This window comes from Girardinichthys multiradiatus, chromosome 20 (genome assembly GCF_021462225.1).
Source record: "Girardinichthys multiradiatus isolate DD_20200921_A chromosome 20, DD_fGirMul_XY1, whole genome shotgun sequence".
NCBI lineage: Eukaryota > Metazoa > Chordata > Actinopteri > Cyprinodontiformes > Goodeidae > Girardinichthys > Girardinichthys multiradiatus.
The window spans coordinates 38,265,135-38,285,937 of record NC_061812.1 but is presented as its reverse complement, the minus strand read 5'-3'; the positions used below and the strand labels follow the sequence as shown (position 1 = coordinate 38,285,937).

The following is a 20,803-nucleotide window of genomic DNA, read 5'->3' as shown; positions in this document are numbered from 1 at the left end:
GATTGGGTTGTGAAAGATTTTTCTGATGACTTGAAGTGTGCAGTGCTGCTTCATGCCTTGAAGCTGGATTTCAGAGAGGTACAGAGCCTGCATAGAAGAGAAAAGTGAGATTTTGATTGGGGAAGACGTAAAGCTGAGACGATTGGCTCCAAACTTGACACCCATTGTCTTGGCCAGCTTTTTGTTTAATCATTTTACCCAATATAACACTACAGGGCCACAATGGATATACACCAAAGTTATTAAGACAGGTTTTTCGATAAATGAGTAACTGAGCAGAACAAAATATCACCTTAATGAATGTAAACTTGTGTTTTGTTGTATCTCTTCTTGTACTACGCAGAAGTGGGAGAGTATTTTTTTCTAATCAAGTATCTACTTCTTTGTAGACATCTCTCTCTGCAGGAAGAATAATGTTACTTGGCTTGTACCATCTTGTAAACTTAGGACCGGGTGGAAAAATAAAACAAACTTACAGCAAAGTACAACTTGCTCTTTCCCACATCCATATTTTTTATACACTGCATTTACGTTTGTGCCAAACAGCATAAATCATGTCCTGGGTATCATTAATATACATTGTTGTCAATGGGAGACGCATGAATGGAAGAAATATGGTGCTTCCCAATAGAGTCAAAGTTGAAAAATGGGCTAGATATGGTGAGAATAGAACTACTGCTCATTTGGCTTCAAATCGTGTCTAAATCTCTACTGCCCCCTACTGGAATAGCTTGTAATGGTGTGGAGAGTGTGTGGGTGCGTATTACACAAAGCAGCTGTATTGGAATATGTAAACCTTCATCTGCTCAGTCCTGTGTTACACAGTGTGCTTTATGTATTTTTAAAGTTATATTCCATGTCATGTGATAAAAACAAGACCAACAGTCCATTTTTAGTAGATTCATCCAGGAAAACCCTTAAGAGAGGATGGTCCATCAAATAGTTTAATTTCATTCACTTGCAGTAGAAATACAGCCCAAATTTATTTCCACAGATTTACAAACACCCAGTTTCAGAGAATGTGCTTCTGTTGCTGGTGGTCAAGTTAGACGTCAACTACTTACAGTGCCTTGTAAAAGTTCTTGTAACATTTTCAGATTTTTGTCACATTATAACTACAAACATTTATATATTTTAATTTTATGTGATAGACTAACACAAAGTACAAAGAAGGAAAATATCTGTTTTTCATATATTTTTTACTAGAAGACATCTGAAAGATGTGGTTTTCATTTGTTGAGTCAATTGTTTTTTAGAACCACATTTCACTGCCATTACAATTAATTTTAATGTTCAGGTCCTGCCACAGATTTTCACTTTCATGTAGGTCTGGACATAGACTAGGCCATTGTACCACATGAATATGTTTTGATCTAAATCATTCCCATTATGGCTCTGGCTGTAAGTTTAGGGTTTTGCACTCTGTGTTTCTACCAGGACTGCCCATTATTCAAGTCTCCCCAAGCATCCTCAAAGCATGATGCTGCCACTGCCATGTTTCACAGTGGGGATGGTGTGTTCAGACTGATGTTTTTTGACCAAAATAGTTTTTGCATGTAGACCAAAAAGTTCACTTTTAATTTCATCTGACCCGAGCATCTTTTTCCACGTGTTGTTGTGTGCCCTACATGGCTTGTAGGCAAACTGCAGAAGGGACTTTCTATGGCTTTCTTTCAACAGTGGCTCTCTTCTTGCCATCATCCTACCTGAGCTGTGGATCTCTACAGCTCATCCATTGCTACCATAGGTCTCTTGGCTGCTTCACTAAATAATGCCTGATTTCCTCCTTTAGGTTAAAACATTCTAGAAGTATGAATACATTTGCAAGATTCTGTAGAAACAAGCCCAAGCAGAAACCTAAATATATTAAAGCATATAGTTTTCATATCTTTGTTGCATTTTACATTTAGTCTGTGAGTTTTATATAAATTCATAGCGACTGTTTTAATTTTGGGAATTCATATTCTTCAGCTGCTCTGTGTTTTTAAGAAGTCTACATTGTAAGCATGCAATGGGGGAATGCTAATTTCAGTCACTAGAGACTTGACTTGGACTCCGGGGTGGTGGTGGATGCGGTATTTTGAACATTTCTACTTTGAAGTGAAAGACAGATGTCTTTAACTCGTATGGATTTGTCTTCAGCATTTCAAACTCCAAAGAAATCAAATCACTGTGTGTATGAGACCTGATGTAAGTTGCTTTAGTAAATTACAAATGAGGTTAAAACCAGCAAATTATTAGTTTATATTTCAAAAACCTGTACACCCTGCTTATTGGTTTAGATTATGTGAAATGTGATGCAAAACATTGTCATTCCTTGCTTTTATTGGATTTGTTATTTTTGAAAGACTTTCTATGAATTTCTTCATCTTGCATCGGAAAATCAGAGTCGTGTTTGTTTATGATTTGAGGCTGCTTTTAACTTGCCTTTTCACCCTTGTTTTTATGCATCTCTGGTCACACCCCTGCATTATAAATTTAGTGATTATAAAAACGATTCTTGATGTGTGCTTCCTGGTACTTCAGTGTTACTTTCTGAGCTCTCTCTTGTGTCCTTCTCTGCCGTCTCATAAGGAGATGCTCATTTGGATAGAATGTCGAGGACAATGCCACGACTGTCGCTCTGATAGCTATCCAAGTCCTTGATCTTGTCCCCCTGTAAACATCATTACCACACGCTGGAAACATACACATTCACAACAGGCAAGCACACTGGTGCACACCCCCACAAGCTGCTCAGCCAAATCGGCGCTAACAGATTAGCAGTGATTATAAACAAACACGGAGGATTAATCCTGTGTGCTCTAAGTCTACTTTTCCACTGAGCTAGCCAGGGTAATTACAGAGTGTTAGATTGTTAGTGTAATCGCACACATGCACACTGTGGCTGCTGTGTTCCTCTGCTTAGTGATATCAGTCTCAGCTGCACATTTCATGAGAAACTTTAAGATGCCTTCTCCAAAGTACATGAAAGACAGCGGAAATTTGTCCTAGGTAGCTGACTTAGAAATAAAGAATTTTGAGAGCAAAAACATAACCATATTATAGCAGACAATGTCAGTAACAAAACTTAAATCAACTTTGAGAACTGGATAGTGGTTGAACTCCTGTAAATTTTCTCAGTGACAGCTCAACCTGTCCTTGTGTCTTGTATCATTTTCATGCTCCAAGAACATCCAAGCTCAGCTTAAAAGGCTGATTAGTGCACATTTTCCACCAAATTTCTGATTTCTGATAAGTTCATACATCCCCAAAACCTCAACATCAACATCGATCCACCTAAAGTTTCACAGTAGGAAGGTGTACTTTTCATCATGGGCTTTGTTGACTTTGTTGACAATTTCAGGTCGTTTGTTTATGAAAAATACATGGGCTAACCTTAGCTAGGCATTTGTGTTGACCCATCGTTTTAGGTCGACTTTAACTTGTTAGCTGCCTCTTTGTTTGTATAGACATATTTTATTGTTTTGCCTGATTCTGACTGCTATGTCGCACTAGGATGAGTGTCTGTCAGAGCCAGAGGAAGAGGACCTGAGGAAGCTCGGCTCAGCACGTTAAAGGCGGGGCACTCTCTTCTACACCATGAATCTAGAAGTGTTTAATGATGTTAGTCGTGCACCCTCCTTTGTATGATATAATCTTCTAGCAAGGTTTGCAATGAGCCAATTGGTCATTTCTATTATTAAAGTTAAGTCATACTTTTGATCGTCGCTGCACATTGTCCATGGTTGCACGCACACTCCCTGTTGAAGTTTTTTGTTTGTGTTTGGTGGCTTTCTTTGTGCTCAGTGTTCAGCTTATTAATGGTATTAATGGTTGGATTCAACCATCCATGTAGCCCATTTTTTTATTCCAGTGCCTCTGACTATGCATCTTAAAAACAACCGAGCCAATTTTTTCCTGTATGTTAGCTGAAAACTGGCTTATTGTTGCACCTTTAGGGAATTAAAATGAAAACATTTTTGTTTGTGATGTCTACAACCTCTTCTCAAGAAAAACAATAAGTGGCAATTAGGTCAGCTAGCTGTTAAGTTAACTTGAATGATGCTGGTCTTCGAAAGCTCTTAAAAACTGAAACTTTGAAGAAACCCTGTGTTACATGCTTCCCTGCCATTTATTTGAACTGTCCGTGTTTTCTCAGGTTGAAGCCATCTTGGTCAACATCTTTGGAGGCATCGTCAACTGTGCCATCATTGCCAATGGCATTACCAAAGCTTGTCGAGAGCTGGAGCTCAAGGTCCCACTGGTGGTCAGGCTCGAAGGTATACACTGATACACCAAACTTGTTAATTTGTTTTGCTAGCCTCTCAGGGCTAACGCTTGTGCTCTCAGAGAACACAGTGTTTATAGCCCATTGATTTCCATGTAGCCAGTATTAAAAGCACTTGACCTTAATAGGACTAGAAAATAGCCAGAAATCTCACACCCATGTTCTTCACCATGACTCAGGTTTTACCCTGTTATGATGCACCTTAAAGTCTACCATTTTTTGGGATTTTATGTGATTGACCAACACAGACAAGTGAATTATTGTGAACTGAAAGAAAAATAATACAATGAAATAATTGGTCTGTTTCTGTTCAGCGTTCCTTAGCCATTACTTTTTAGAACCAACATTCACTATAGTTACAGCTTCAAGTTTCTTTTAGGTTGTCTCTAGTTGCTTTACACATCTAAATACTAAACGTATGTCCACTGTTTGCAAAATAGCTCAAACTCAGTCAGGTTGGATGAAGGGCCATTGTTAACAACAATTTTCAAGTCCTGTCAAAGTTTCTCAATTGAATTTTCTGGACTTTGACTAGGCCATTCTAATACATGTAAATTCTTTGTTTTGAACCATTTGGTTGTAGCTCTGGCTGTATGTTAATGGTTGTTGGCTGAAACGTGAACCTACACCCCAGTCTCGGGTCATTAGAGGTCTCCGATACATTAACTTCGAGTATGCCCTGTCTGTCTGCTTATATTCCCGTCAACTCTCACCAGCTTTCCTGTCCCTGGTAAAGGATAACTTTCCCACAGTATGATGGTGCCACCACCATCTTTCACTGTTTGAATGGGGTGTTTTCAGAGAGATTGGCAGTGTTGGTTTCCCCTCTAAACAAAGCGTTTTGCATGTAAGCCAAAAAGTTTAATTTTGGTCTCATCTGACCAGAACACCATCTTCAACATGTTGGCTATGTCTCTACATGCCCTGTGACAAACAACAAATGTGATTCGTATGCCTTTCTTCAAACAATGGCCTCTTCTTGCCAGTCCTCCATAAAGGTCAGATTTGTGGAATGCACTGCCAACAGTTGTCTTGGCAAAAGCTTCTTCTAAAGGAGCTCTGAGTCTTTGCAGCTCCTACACAGTTACCATAGACCTCTTGCAAGCTTCTGTAATTAATGCTCTTCTCGCCCAGCCTGTCAGTTTAGGTAAATTGCTCTGTCTTTCTAGGTTTGTAGAGGCACTACCCTTTTCATGTTTAGAAATGTGTTGAACAGTTTTCTGTGAGGTGTTCAAAGCTTGGAGTATTGTTTTTTTGACCTAACCGAGCTTTAAACTTCAAAACCTGTCCTTGGCCTTTCTGGTGTGTTCCTTGGCCTTCATGATGCTGTTTGCTCACAAATGTTCACGTAAAAAAAGCCTCTAAGTTGTATGATGATACTGAAATACACACGGGTGTGTGTATTGACTATTAAGGTGACTTCCACTTGATTTTGTTTTGTATGTGTGTTGGGGTGGGGTGGGGGGGGGGTTGTCAACAAAGTCTTCGAGCCATTGCCGTGTTGTATCTGATGCTTGGTCCATCTCCATGGCGGCCCATCGTCGCTGTAATAACAGCGGTGTGTTTTTCACACACGTCACATTCTGTTGCACTTTTCATTAGCAGCAGGCAGACTAATAGTTGACACAGCACTGATTGGCTCACCTTTCACCTGCATATGCTAATGTAGCCCTGTCCACTGATGTGTGTGGGAAGCTGTGGCTCTCACCGACATGGGGCCAGCTACTGCTTACCTTAATTGTCAATTTCCTGCTCAGTGGTTTGTTCAGAGCACAAAGTGGAGGGTGTGTATTTATTAGCATTAAATATACAGTTTTTAGCTCAAGGCTTTTAGCCTGTTTCCATGACCTGACTGTGTGTGGAGGCACTGTGGCTGGTAATGGACAACTAACTGGAGCCCAGTAGACAATGTGCACATTATTAGTAGAAAACACAGTGTCAAGCAGGTGTTTATTGTTGCTTCCAGTCATGTTTGTTTGTCAAGTAACTCTGAATCTCAACCAGGATAACGTATAATGAAATAAAATTGTAATAATAATTGAAATAATCTTCAGTTTGATTTTAGTAAATTACCACTGCAAGTAAAGTTAAACAGAGGGGAAAGAAGCACTGCTGAAAGATTCCTCAATGTATTTTTAACTGCCTGTGGTTCTGATTTAACACACAGTTAAAACATCCAGTTCATTTAAATTGTTACAGAAGAGGGGGCCCACAAGTGCTGAGTTTGGCAGCAATTAAAATCATCTCTCTGAAAGTTAAAACATTTCTCAGATTAGGCTGTGTAATTCAGCCTGACTCACAAACACAGCAGAAGGTCAGCACCGTCTCAAGCTCCCGGCTAGTGTTCTCCTGGTCTGGGCCTAATCCAAGCTTTAGTCGTGGGTCATTACATTGTGGGCTTCAGTGCTGCAGAGAGGATTGGTTCAGAATCAATCAGCTCAGCTTGCTAGGCTGACTGCCGGTCGGCAAGAACGGCCCAACGCTCTTCAACTGGATCAGAACGGATTAACGGGCGCACTTTTAATTGGAAAGGCTCTTTTTAAAAGACAGGGCTTGATTGCACTGGTGGAGAGTTATGTATTCCCATATGTAGAGTAGAGGTGCCATGTGGTGGGGGGGCTATTAGGGATATGTTAATGTGCAAAGGGAATGACTGTAAGCCTTCTATTTCATATTTATTTAACATATTCAGCAGAGAAAAAAATGTATTTACACATGTATGGTGAAAAATATTTTAAGTATGAACAAGAGGAGCTCCCTCAGAAAAGGCAGTACTGCCCTCTTTGGCTGCAGGGGGAAAATGGACATATTGGACTGTGAGAATAATGTCTGCTGCAACCATATGGACAAATTTCCCTTTAAATAGTTCTCAGGGTCCAGGCAAAAGAGTGACTGCATTCACTTAATTGTGTTTCCCAACCTATCGATTCACTGAGTTATTCTTTAAGAGTCTGTCGAAGACTGGAGGTTGATTTTTGCTTAAAGGTGTCTTCTTGTTTATTTAAGAAGAGATTTTGGATACTAATAAGGTTAAAATAGGACCTTCAGTACTGTCAGAGCCATTATTCTTTAAATGGCCGTCTGCTGCAGCCGAATTCAATGTCCTGCACGGAGTGTACTAACTGATAATACAGCTTTCTGCATATATAATGCCACTTAATTTCTGTAACGTTTAGATGATCAGAATAAATCCCATGCATCATAAATACATTTCTGCTGTTGGCTGACACATTAGGCTTTTTGTTAGAGTCTACAATAAAAAAAAAACCTGATCCCAAAGATTAAACTGCCAATGTCAAATATGTGTTTTAAATCTGGCATAGCTGTGCTACTTCTTTCTTAACAGCAATCTAGACAATTTAAGACATGAAAACTTCAATTAATGACTAGCCAACACTTCAAAGGAAGACGCTTCTGCAGCTTTGAGGAGCCCCCTGCTCTGCCTTCAAATGAGAGGCATTTGATGTTGGACGTGGAGGGGTGGGAGGGGGTCCTTCACCACGAATTGTAAAGGGAATACTCTATCTGCTCGGTGCTGAAACATTATGAGATTTAGCAATCATATCCAGAGCTGTAAAATGTTACTCTGAAATATGGAAACGTTTTTTGCATCAAGATTGAGAGGTCAGCAAGAATGGAGACAGCTACTCTCTCAGTGTTACTGACGTTTGGGCTCTATTGGCTAATTAGTTATTAATTATTTCCTGTTTTTTTTTTTACTGTATTCAGTTTTTTCATGTCATGGGAACTCTAAATTAAAAACACTTTTTTTACACTTTTTCTGGTTACCAGCAATTGCCAGTGAGCCTATAAATGAACCTGAAGCTACCATTAAGTCATTTATACCATGGAGACACAGTTCTACATTATATTAGGCAGCTTTTCTATGCTCATATTGTGACATTCATTGTTTCTAAAAAATGTTTAGACTTTTTTATGAAGAGGATTAAAACTGAATGAGTTAGGTTACTTAGATTAAGCCATTAGATAAGTGCTTGCAAGCAATTTTCAATCTTTTCATTTGCAGCACTACCTCAGTAAAAACAAATACAACCCAACTTGGACTTTTCAGTTCGCAGTTGTGTCATAAAAAAAAGAAAAAAAAACATTTTTATCTTATGTTTTCCATTCTACTTTTTTTCTCAGAAGTGGAAATGTTCAGGTTCCAGACAGGAAAATGTAATAGAAAAGTTCCAGGGAGTCAAAATTCCAAAAGGAAAAGTTGGAAAGTTGTTCCAACCAACCCTGACCTTTAGGTCTAATATGGCTGCTTTGCATATAAAACAGTGATGGCTGCAGTGGAAAATACCTCAGTTTATTTGCAGGATTGGAGAGCTGATTTTATATTTCTTAATAAATCTTTAACACACACGCACGCACACACACCTTAGTACAGAACATAATTTGGTGAACATGTAAAAAATTGCTACAGTGTAAAAAAAAATGCAAAACACAAAATTTCAGCAGATGTATTTATGGTGCAGCTAATCATTATTTTGCTTATGGATTAATCTGTTGACTATTTTTCCCATTAATCGATTAATAATCTGATAACAAAAGTTGCTTAATAGGAGATTTTTTACAGAATTTGAACCAGGTGAAGCTAAAGCTATGCCACGTCAGTAATTCTGGATAGAGCATATTTACAAACCAAGAAAGTTCAGTCAGTCAGGCATGCATTTTCTATACCGTTTCTTCCATAGTGGGTCACGGGGAGCTGCTGCTCTCCAGCAGTCTATGGGCAACATAGACTTAATCGTAAATATGAACTGAAAACTTCGGTCTAATTCATATCTCCTACTCTTCTTTTCTGTATTATTTTTACCTCTGGCTTCCTCCCTTCCTGTTGGATGGAATAAGGGGGAGTCAGGTTTAGCCTAAACCGGCTCAGTTCTGGTTGAGGTGCAAACACACCCACCATTTCTGCTACCTGTGTGACCCCTTCTCTTTTCCAATGGTTACAATCAGTCTGACAGAGAGGTACCCCCAATCCTTGTGGTTTTTAAGTATAACAATGGTCACCAGTGGGCTCTACATGGACAAACTTTATCAGTTTATTATTTTACTTAGTGCCCCTACACATAGCCCATTCTAAAGTGGCCAAACTCTAACACTCAGTAGTTTATTGTAACCTCCCCAACAACTCCGCACCATTCCAAACCCTTTGTGAAGAGCCTTGGGGCAACATGTGTTGTAAATTGGCGCTATATAAATTGAATTGAATTGAATTGAATTCCTAAACCCTGTGTGACCTAGGGCTCTCTGCGGACCTCTGTGTGCAGAACAAATTTTTATAAAACACGGACCATGTGGACCGGCAGGGCCAATAACACTGTAACTCAAAGGGTGGCACCGAACACACAGGAGCTGAAGAAAACAACACCTCAGATCATAAGCTGCAGAAGAAGAAAAGTAAAAACGACAACGCCGCTTGTTTTTAGGAAATACAGTGTAGATAGAGCTGAAGTTTCCTCACTGTGGATAATTTATCTCTCAGCAACAAGGTTTGAAAAATTGAATTCATATTCTGGTGAGAAATCACTTTATTCTCTCTTTCGGTTCTTTCCTTTTGCTCCTCCACTGAGTAGACACTCTACAGTGTACCTGAATTTTCCCACTGTGGGTCAATACAGGATATTTCTATTCTGTCACTGCCTAAGAGGTTGTAGTGAAAACGGTATATATCCAAGCAGAACACTGGGGCTTAGCTGAGCTATAAAACAGTAGGAAGAGGGATGCTTTGTTGTCTGCAAGCAGCTCAATCTTACATACACACACACAGAGGTGTGTGAAGACCTTTTATGTTGTTATAAGATCATGACCTCCCAGTAACACCAGTGGCACCACAGTTAGAGAATCATGGACTTGGACACACAAACCACAACAAAAAAAAAAAAACAAAGAGGAGAAAAAAATCTTGACTCATTTGTTTTGAAATCTACCCCAATGAACACATTCTACATTTTGTCCTTGACATATAAGAAACCAACATAACTTAATATGTTTCCAGATATCAGAGATGAGTTTTGCCAACAGTTAATCACACTTTTACGTCCTGCTGCATCAACAGAAGTTCTCCCATGCGGAAACTGGCCCAGTCCCAGGCCTTATTAAGCTCTTTAAAAGTTGGCTTGTAATTAACTCATGAAATAAAGTGACATTCTCTCAGTTGTTAGAAGTGAGTTACCTAATTGGAGCAGAGGTCCAACAGAAACACCTAAAGTAGCAGTAGGGTTAAATACTTACTACAGTTTTGGTTTGTGCATTTTTGTGCCAATACACTGAATCAGTATTTATTAATTAAAACAGTCCGAAGAGTTTGACATTTGAGTAGTTTCCAAATGATGGTTATTTAACACAACTTCCTGTGACATTTGAGTTGGAGCAATAAAGTGCAATATGGAGGTTAGAGTCAACTAGAGAAACGAGGATCTTTGGTTGTTTTTTTACAATTCTTCTACAATTATTGCAATTACAGGTTGATCTTATTTATTTAGAATTTCATCAGTAATGATGACATTCTGATTCAGAAAATAAAACACACGTTATGCAGATTCGTTGCATCCAGAGTGATTTCCTTTAAGCATTTTTTCTGTTAATTTTATTAGGACTTACAGCTACTGGAAACCCGAAGTTCAGGTGGGTCTCACATAGAACAATTAAAAGGGATTGTTTATCCTGAGATGTGATGTTATGGCCATTTCTAAAGAAGGTAAGCGGTGTAACTTAGCATATTAGTAAAATTGAGTCAAAGGAAAAAATGTGATAGAAAATGGTTCATGAGTTTGTGGCAGATTTACAAGGTGTGTGGACTGCAGCTGGAGTCAGTTGACATATCCAGGATCTAGGCTAGATTTGTCACATTCCTTGTATTAAGCCACCTCTGAACCACAGACAACATCAGACGCCAAGGTCACCTTTTTTTCAGATGAAAGTAAATTTTGCGTTTCCTTTTGGAAATTAACGTTCTGGTGTCTGGAGGAAGAGTGGAGAGGCACAGAATCAAAGTTGCTAGAGGTTCAGTGTAAAGTTTCTAGTCATTGAGGATCTGGTGAGCCATGTCATCTGCTGGTTTTGGTTCACTGGGTTTTATCAGGCCAAGCCTGTCAGCAGCCAAGTCAGCGCCGTCATCTTCCAGGATATTTTAGAGCACTTCATGCTTCCTTCTCCTGACAAGCATTAAGGAGTTACTGATTTCATTTTCCAGCAGGACGTGGTACCTGCTCACAGTGTCAAAGGTACCAAAACCTGGTTCAGTGACCATGGTGTTCCTGTGCTTGGTTAGCGCAAACTGTGCTATATAGGGTGTTGTCTACAGCACGATGAGACAGCTGCACCAAGAATGCAGACGAGCTGAAGGCTGCTATTATATTCCAAACACTGAGTTCATAAACTATATAGTACATTGACATGCCTTTCAGTAGGCTGATGGTTTGGCACCAAAAATCCTATGTATAGATGTTATGTAATATTTATATTTTCTGATAAACTGATAATTATAATCTTCCAATTAACAGAAACACACTTGAAATTAATCCGTGTGTGTGTGTAATGAATCTATGTAATAAATTGTCAAAATGTTACAGTAACTAAACTTGTCAGTGTTATTTTAAATTTCTTATAAACAATTGGATGTACTGTCAATTTCCAAACGTAAGAATCTTCTTACCTTATATGTACCTTAAAGTGTTTATACACATACACATGCATAATGTTCTGCGTACTGCATCCTATCCAGCCTGTGTGTAGGTCTCTGGCAGCACCTAGTGGCTGCAGGTGAGCACACCCATGAATATACATGGGCCTCCTCCTCCTCCTCCTCCTCCTCCTCCTCCTCCTCACACGGTCACTTGCTCTCATCCAGCGATGCTGCATCCAGCGGGGTTACGTCTTTGTGGTCGCCGCTGCTGTGAGCCATCAGTGCTCCCTACCGCTCGTAGTGGAACTGCAATCAGCTGTCACGCGCAGATAAAGCAGCACATAAATGCATGACTTTTCCTCCTCTCTCCCGCAGATGTGTCATTCCCTGCCTTCACACTTTACATGAGTAGCACAGGTAGGGCAGATGCATCATCAGAACAATATGGCACGCACCACTGCTGCTTATAAATATTTATGGACTGGAAAAAAATAGTATTATTTCCCTCCTTCATGCCCATTCCCTTTGCTTATTTGTCTTTTTAGGAAAATCTCCTGTACGATGTATTTGCAGTGACAACTTCTCCACTTGTGTTTTATCCGGTGTTGTTTTTAGCTTGTTGAATTAATCATCTGGCAGATAAGTCTGACAGCATAGCATTATAGATCCGTCAATCCCAGAGCAGCTCATTGGTCAGTCTGTAAAGTGAGCAGCTCTGCAGTGTTTCTCTCTCTGTGAGCGACAGCATCAGCAATTGAGACACAAGTACACCCAGAACACCGTCCGCCACTTGATGAGAAAATGACTTGAGACACCCTATCCCCTGTTTGTGTGTCAGAACAAGGTCTCCTCCTGCTCGCATTCTAATTAATTACATAGCAGAATTGATTGTTCAGAGTGTGAGCTTGCAGAAAATGTGTTTGGAGTGACTTATTATATGACTGGACAAAAGAGGTGAAATATTAAGCGCTAAGTGGTGCTGGTAATAGAATTCCTCATGAAAGGTCTATTGATCAGGGTGGCCGGGTCTACGGAGAATTCGCATATTGTGCCCTTTTAATTACGCCCCAACCAGGGGAACTGAGGTCAAGCTGGGAGCATCTGAGCTAGCACAAACCTCCGCTCAAGGACGTTTTACCAAAATTACAACACCTAAAGCTGCAATGAGATTGTTCTTTACAAAACCCACCTACAGGTAATCACTTTATCAGGGATTGGTTGAGGAAAAATACGTTTCTATTGAGCAGACAACTCGAAGGCCAATAATTGGTTTTCTGTCATGAAGGGGAATGTCATTTTGTTTGTTTTGTTTGAGGTTACATTATGAAAACCAATCCCGTTGCTGGGTCACCCTAACACATGAACATGCTTTGATCTACACCATAATATGTTTGGGGTCTCAACTCTTTTGCAGCCTCTGACAGTTTTTTGTTTCCATAAATACGTTGTCTTTAGAGTCATCTATCTTCCCTTACTCTGCTAAAGAAAAGCAGTCCCACTGCATGATACTGCCACACCACCATGTTTCACAGTTTCACAATAATGTGTTCACGGTAAGCCAAAATTTTCAATTTAGGTCTCATCTGATCAGAGCTGCATCTTCTACATATTTGAAGGTTCTCCTTAAGAGATTGAGGGGTATGAAAGCTTTTTTTAAGGCACTGCTTGCGTGTACTTATTTAGTGTGACCAAATTGTTTATTACGATTAGGCAACTATTTAAAGATAACTAAGACATTTTTTTATTTCCATTTGATAAATAATGAAATATTTAAATGAGCAATGTTCTATTTCTCCATTGAACCTCACATAGGTGGGATAAGGAGCTTTAATTTTTGTTTTTACCTCTGTACTCCACCTTCCTTCTATAGTTCTACTTCAGACTGCACCCACCTCTTATTTGTTAACTGCTATTTGTCTATAAGCGTCACATTCACTAATTGCAAATTGACAGGCAAATCCAGGGAAAAGTTAAGGTTCATCATCTTGCCTGTGAACAGTATAACAAGTGAAGCAACTGGCGGACGATATAATTGGAGGACAATTTCTTTACTTCCTGAACCACAGGTGTCCCCAAAATGTGAGAAAATACAAGTTGTGATCCAGAAATAACTATGGAAAGTAGACTCATTAAAAAAGAAGAGCAGCTGATCCAAGGGAGGAGTTGTTGATCAGATGAGACAGATTATGTAAATAGCCTTTTTCCCTTTTTGGCCACATGCTTGTGTAAAATCAGTGAAAGCCACACAAACAGCTGGATTTCCGTTTCATGAAGCAGTCACTGGGGCATCACTGCTTCATTTGACATTTTGCTCAGTTGCCCTCTCTTTACCACTCACTACACCCCGTTTCCTCCCCCTCAGTGCCCTCTCTCCCACCGCAGTGCCCCCCGCTCTGTGTTGTGACTCTACTGTCAGGTTTGCATTTGGCTGAGCAGCATGCAGCCCATTCAGCGTGCCACAGCAGCTCGGGGATTACCTGCATCCCTCCAGGAGGTTCTGAGTTTTCTTTCAGGTCCACCAAGGCTGTGATCAGCAGCGTGTCACCCAGCACCTGCTCCCCCTGACCTCACTGCAACCAGGAGAGCAACTATCCATTTACACACACACATACGTAGATTGGTCCTCTGCCCAAAATATGCTCTTGGATCAGCAGCTGAATGTCCCATCACTGACCCATAGATGCATCCACCTGTCTGTGTGGACTGGTTCCTTGTGAGGAGGTCTTCCTCTGTCATGCAATGTGTTTTTTTTTTTGTTTTTTTTTTCTAACTGCAGATGGCAGATCAGGTCAAACCTTGTAAAGACCTTTTTGTTTCCCTTGCTTCCTGCATTAACTTTGTTTTTCCATCTCTGTCAGGGACAAACGTGCATGAAGCAAAGAGGATCCTGACCGAAAGCGGCCTGCCCATCACAGCAGCCGAAGACCTGGACGACGCCGCCAAGAAAGCAGTGGCTGCCATCAGGAAATGAAGAGCTGTTTGTGACCTCTCCACCCCCCATGGCTTCCATCACCAGCAGCCTTTTTCTTTTACAAAGACCTCCAGAACTTCAAGTTTTTGCTCTAACTGACTCTGCTTTTTCTCTTTAAAAACTTAAATAGGTGCTCACCTCAATATCTGTATCAAACTTTCTAAAGCATTGTATTTTCACGTTAATTATTCTCATTTTATGTTGATTGGGAAAAATTTCCAAATTTGTTTAGGGAATATTTTAAAACCATTTGGGTTTTCAGAGCCTCCTACAGAAAATGGATTGAGGTTTATCACTTTCATTCCACTGCATTCCATTTTCTAGTGCAGATATGCTTATCTCTCTACATATTATGGTCATTGTGTTGATTTATTAGGGGAAAAAAAGATGTTTTATAAGCAGAGGGTCTAACAGTAAAACTGTGAACTCTTCCATTGTAGCTAAACCTAAAGGAAGCAAGAGGTTTGGTGCAAACTGTCCCCTTGAAGGCCCAGGTTAGTAACAGCGCATTGTGTGTGTCTTATGTTTTTTTCTACATCATGTCTTACGTTTAAAGTGCTAATTCCATATACTTGTGCCTGACAAATGAAGGTTTAAGGTTTTGGATGTTATCATGACAGCTCTAATTGGTTTCTCAGTTATATGTTGAAAATACAATGGGAGAAAATATTTTATAAAATCATGAATGTAAATTTATAACTGAATTAAAGGTGGAAAGTTCTGTACATAATCTGAGAGATTAAAAACAGACATGTCAAAGTGAATTGTGTGTTTCTGTCCACCTCACTCGAGGGTGACCCCATTGTGTAAAACTGCCAGCAGACGGAAAGTAAAGAGTAAAAAAAAAAAGATTATTCTGACTCGTTACTTTTAACTGTTAACTGCAGAATCTGGTGAAGTGTCTGTTTGCGAAAAGAGCTTCAGCATTTTGTTCATATTGTCCTTGACTCAGATTTCAGGAAAGACAAAACAATCTTCATAACCTTCCTGTGGACGCGTCATACACTAAGAGTTTTGAGGTACTGATGTTTTTTGGCACATCTGACAATTATGTGCAAGAAACCTTAAAATAAATATTTTTTGTTGGTATTACAGCAGTATAATCTCCAACAATCCAACCTTGATACTGAGTTCATTTATTCCGTGGAGGAAAATGATACCAATTTATAAAAATGTTCCCTGGTACAGTTACACTAACAACCCTGGAAAAATAAATGCAATCAAAAAAATGTTGTTCTTATATTTTGTCTTTTAAGTTGATCAGAGTTTCTAGATTGTTATAAGAAAGAATAATGCACCATAAACAATGGATTTTAACATTAAACCTTTTTTACATGGATCTAAAACAGTTTATGATTACAGCTTTAAAGCATTGCATTTCTCAATCTCAGAAGTGCATTCTGTGTAACAAGATTATTTTTGCTCATATGATGTCATGATGAAGGCTCTTTCAACAGTCTTAGTAAAAAGATGAACTGTGGGCATATGCATATTCATCTAGAAGTTCTGTTTTAAAGCATTTCTTAACGCTACGTTATTCAGGGTTTCTTCTTTTTTTTAATGCCCCGAGTGAATTGAGCATAATGACTTCAAACTAAACTGCAGATTTAGAGTTTCATTCAAGCTTAGAGTGAAGTGGCACATCGTAGCATGACTGCATGAAGTGGGAATTAATACATATTTATACATACTGATTTCATGGAGAACAACATAATATAACTCAGAAATTGCAGCCTGGGTGTAGCACAATAGGTTGCTTGTTTAGTATTTTACCTTTATCCTATCAGACAAGCAGAGGTTTTGCAAAAGGGCTATTAGGAAATGTACCTATGGGCAGACTACTGAGTTCACAGGTCTGAGTGAAGCACACTAAACATACTCTGATATAGAAAGATGATAAAACTGTTAAATAAAACTAAAATAAAACTTTGATTTGGTCAGATGAGACTAAGTTTGAGTTTTCTTGCAGCAAATACTCTCGCTGGGTCTCTTGCAGAGGTGTCCTGCGTGTTTAAGATGTCATCATGGGTTAATACACCTGAATCAAATGAATAGTTCATCTGGCCTGATTTCAGAGCATACATGTATATAAAACTTTTTTTTCAATTAGTTTTCCGCCATTTGTCTAAAATGTTATGCATTTCTGTGATGTTCTGAACTGCTTGTGTAATGTTTCAGTGGTCTGGCATGCAGGAACACAGATTTCTGCAGCATTTGCTCTAGATTTTCAGACATTTTTCACCCAGGCGTCCAATTATATGTCCAGAAGGTCAGTGAATGAGACAATGTGCTAGCATAGCAGCAAAGCTTTTGAAGCATTTTCAGCATGTAGGTGCTAGTAAGTTCCTGTGCATCATTCTCTTCTCTGCTGGTCTGCGTGTCATTTTCAAAGGGTTGTAACTGGATTGTATGATAATAAAATGTAACTTACAGAGCATTGCCCAGTTGAGTGTCAGATTGACCATTAGGTTTAAGCTTTTATCATAACTACATAGAGTTGACACCAGATATATGAATTGGCTATTAAAATATGCTTGACCTTTACTTTCCCGTCCTCTGACATTAAATTAAACATTTCCTGTTTTAGGTCAGGTACAGTAGCAATAGTTTAATGGAATTTTGGCCCATCCCTGCTGACAGAAGTAGTGTAACTGAGTCAGGTTTGTAGGCTGCTTTACTCGCACACGCTTTTTCACCTGTGCCCACACATTTCCTACAGAAAAGATCAGGGCTTTGTGATTGGCTCTCCAAAATATTAGCTTACTTTTCTTTAAGCCCACTTTTAACTAAGTGGGTGGTGTGCTTAGAGTCGTCGTCCACCTGGAAGACCAATTTGTGCCTCAGCTAAAATGTTTGTTTAATCCGACAATTGAACGTCTCCAAAAATTAAAGTTTTGCCCCTGGGTACAGTTGCAAACTGTAACCTGGCCTTTTATGCTGCTTTTAGAGTAATGGCTTCATCCTCTCTGATTGACCTCTCCATTTAGGTTGGTGCAGAACCTGTTTCCTGTGGATAATGTTTCTCTTACCAGCTTCAGCTCTGGTAAGAGAATATTTTTATATTGTATTTTGCTTTTATTCCAGACAACATTATTATTTTGACCAAATTTAACTTCGAAGGAGTTCAACAAATTACAACCTGTACAGTGTCTCAGTTGTCTCAAGCTGAACTAACACAGGGCATGTGTCTCTATTTATCTACAGCTTCCCGCCTCCACATACTTCAGATAAACACACACTATCACCTTTGCACAGTTTGTGATCACAGCACTCTCCCTCTTTCTCGAAACTTGGGTGAGATAACTAGCAGAAACTATTTAGTGGAGTTCTGGCTTCAACCTTTGAAGGTCAAAGCATTCTTGTGAAAGCCTACATCTGCACATAGGTTCATACTCAGTTCAGCGTGTACACAGAAATGTAACATTAATGCTGTGAAATTGCAAAGTATAAAGGATCTTTACATTACAAACAACAGCATTTTTCTAACACAATAAGTGATGCTAAGATAATCCATGGTTTTTGAACCATCTTTAGTTGCAATTACACCTCTCTTCAGTCTTGTTTTTGGCAGACTGTGTCAGGTTTTCTTCCCCAGTTGGTTTAACCCTTAACCCTAACCCTTAACTGTGTTCCCATCAACTAAATCCAATTTCCCCATCGTTGCATGCCCACAGCAACATGCTGCCGCCACCATGTTCTATGTGGGGACGGTGTAGCATTTTGCATGAAGTCTATAGGGTTCAATTTTGTGTCCACTACATTATTTATGGCAAGTTACAAACAGAGCCTATTATAGTGTTCTTTTAACAATTGCTTTCATCTTTCCACTCCTCCATAAATGGCAGATACACTGCCTAGCCAAAAAAAAGTCAGCACCAAAAAAAAAGGTCACCCCACTAATATTTCGTTGGACTACCTTTAGCTTTGATTATGGCACGGATTCGCTGTGGTTTTGTTCGATAAGCTTCTGCAATGTCACAAGATTTATTTTCACCTATTGTTGCATTAATTTTTCACCCAGATCTTGCATTGATGATGGTAGAGTCTGACCGCTGCGCAAAGCCTTTTCCAGCACATCCCAAAGATTCTCAGTGGGTTTAAAGTCTGGACTCTGTGGTGGCCAATCCATGTCTGAGAATGATGTCTCATGTTCCCTGAAACACTCTTTCACAATTCGAGCCCAATGAATCCTGGCATTGTCATCTTGGAATATCCATCAGGGAAGAAAAAATCCATTGATGGAATAAGCTGGTCATTCAGTATATTCAGTTAGTCAGCTGACCTCATTCTTTGAACTGTTGCTGAACCCAGACCTGACCAACTGCAGCAACCCCAGATCATAGCACTGCCCCCACAGGCTTGTACAGTAGGCACTAGGCATGATGGGGGCATCGCTTCAGCTGCCTCTTCTTACCCTAATGTGCCCATTACTCTGGAACAGGGTAAATCAGACCATATGACCTTCTTCCATTGCTCCAGAGTCCAATCTTTATGCTCCTAGCAAATTGAAGCCTTTTTTTCCGGTTAGCCTCACTAATTAGTGGTTTTCTTAAGGCTACACAGCTGTTCAGTCCCAATCCCTGGATTTCCTTACGCATTGTGCGTGTGGAAATGCTTACTTGCTTACTTTCACTATTAAACATAGCCCGGAGTTCTACTGTTGTTTTTATTCGTTTTGATTTCACCAAAATTTTAAGTGATCGCCGATCACGGTCATTCAGGATTTTTTTCCGGCCACGTTTCTTCCTCGAAGACGATGGGTCCCCTCTATCCTTCCAGTTTTTAATAATGCGTTGGACAGTTCTTAACACAATTTTGGTAGTTTCTGCAATCTCCTTAGATGTTTTCTCTGCTTGATGCATGCCAATAATTTGACCTTTCTGAAATAGACTGACATCTTTTCCACGACCACGGGTTGTGTCTTTCTACATGGTTGTTTAAGAAATGAGAAGCAATTCATTGCCCCAGTTGGGGATATATAACTTGTTGTCAGCTAAAACATAATTACCCATGCAGTAGTATTATCCAATGGGAGGCTCGTACCTATTTGCTTAGTTAAATCCAAGTGGCGACTTTGTTTTTGACCAGGCAGTGAATATTGAGTGCAACACTAATGCTTGTCTTGTCAGACAGATTTTCCCACCTGAGCTGTGGATCTCTGCATCTCCTCTAAAGTTAATATATACTTCTTGGCTGCTTCTCTGATTGTGTTCAGATATGTATTTGTGAAAAATAAAGCCGTTATACCTCTATCAGTTTTCCTTTACCTTAAAATTGTGTGCTACCTTGTGGGGTTCTAACACATAAAATTCCAATAGAATAAATGAAAGGTTGTAGTTGTAACGTGATGAATTTAGAAAAGCGGACTGTGAATACTTTGCCAAGTCTTTGTATTTACTTACACAAGGCTATCTCTGGGTTTTCTCTCGTTTTTCCCTCCAGTTTTGAGTTCACGACCACACTTTAATCCCCCAAGATCACTGGCCTTCATTCCCTTCTAATGAAGCTTGAGTGTATGCCGTCCCAAGAGAGAGCTGAAGGGAGGCGACTATCCTTTATAGGGCATGTGTGAGACAGAGAGTTGACTGAGACCTCTTCCTGTCAGACACACTGACTGTGTGATGGATTATCTGTCAGGCAATCTGAGAGGACGCCCAGGCTCACAGGATCGACTGCCACCTCCATGAAAGACACACACAGACGGAGCCCCACTGTATTCACCAGAGAGGAGCACTGGGAGAGAAGTGAGTTTCTGTTTCAAACTGGAGCTCTCAAACTGCAGGGATTTGGGTTGTTTTACTGAACGAAGTCAAGGAGACTCCAAAGAGGCCCTCTGGTGATTCTTTTGTGCGCTTGCTCCACATCTTTGTTTTCCATACAGTCAGAAGTGATGTGTGTTAACAGGATAATAACTTGGAGCTTA

General features: G+C 39.7%; 1 protein-coding gene across 2 annotated transcripts in view; it reads left to right on the top strand.

Moving 5' to 3' along the window:
- Positions 1-15,644, top strand: part of suclg2 (succinate-CoA ligase GDP-forming subunit beta) — a 155,321-nt gene extending 139,677 nt beyond the window's left edge. Inside the window, exons 10-11 of one of the 2 annotated variants that reach the window (XM_047347490.1) lie at positions 4,142-4,262; positions 14,768-15,644. In XM_047347490.1, the coding sequence (XP_047203446.1) occupies positions 4,142-4,262; positions 14,768-14,880 (234 nt within the window). In that variant the 3' untranslated portion in view covers positions 14,881-15,644. Of the gene's footprint in view, positions 1-3,498; positions 3,574-4,141; positions 4,263-14,767 lie in introns of those variants that run through there. The other variant, XM_047347491.1, reaches the window with a different exon arrangement.
- Positions 15,645-20,803: the final 5,159 nt, after the last annotated feature.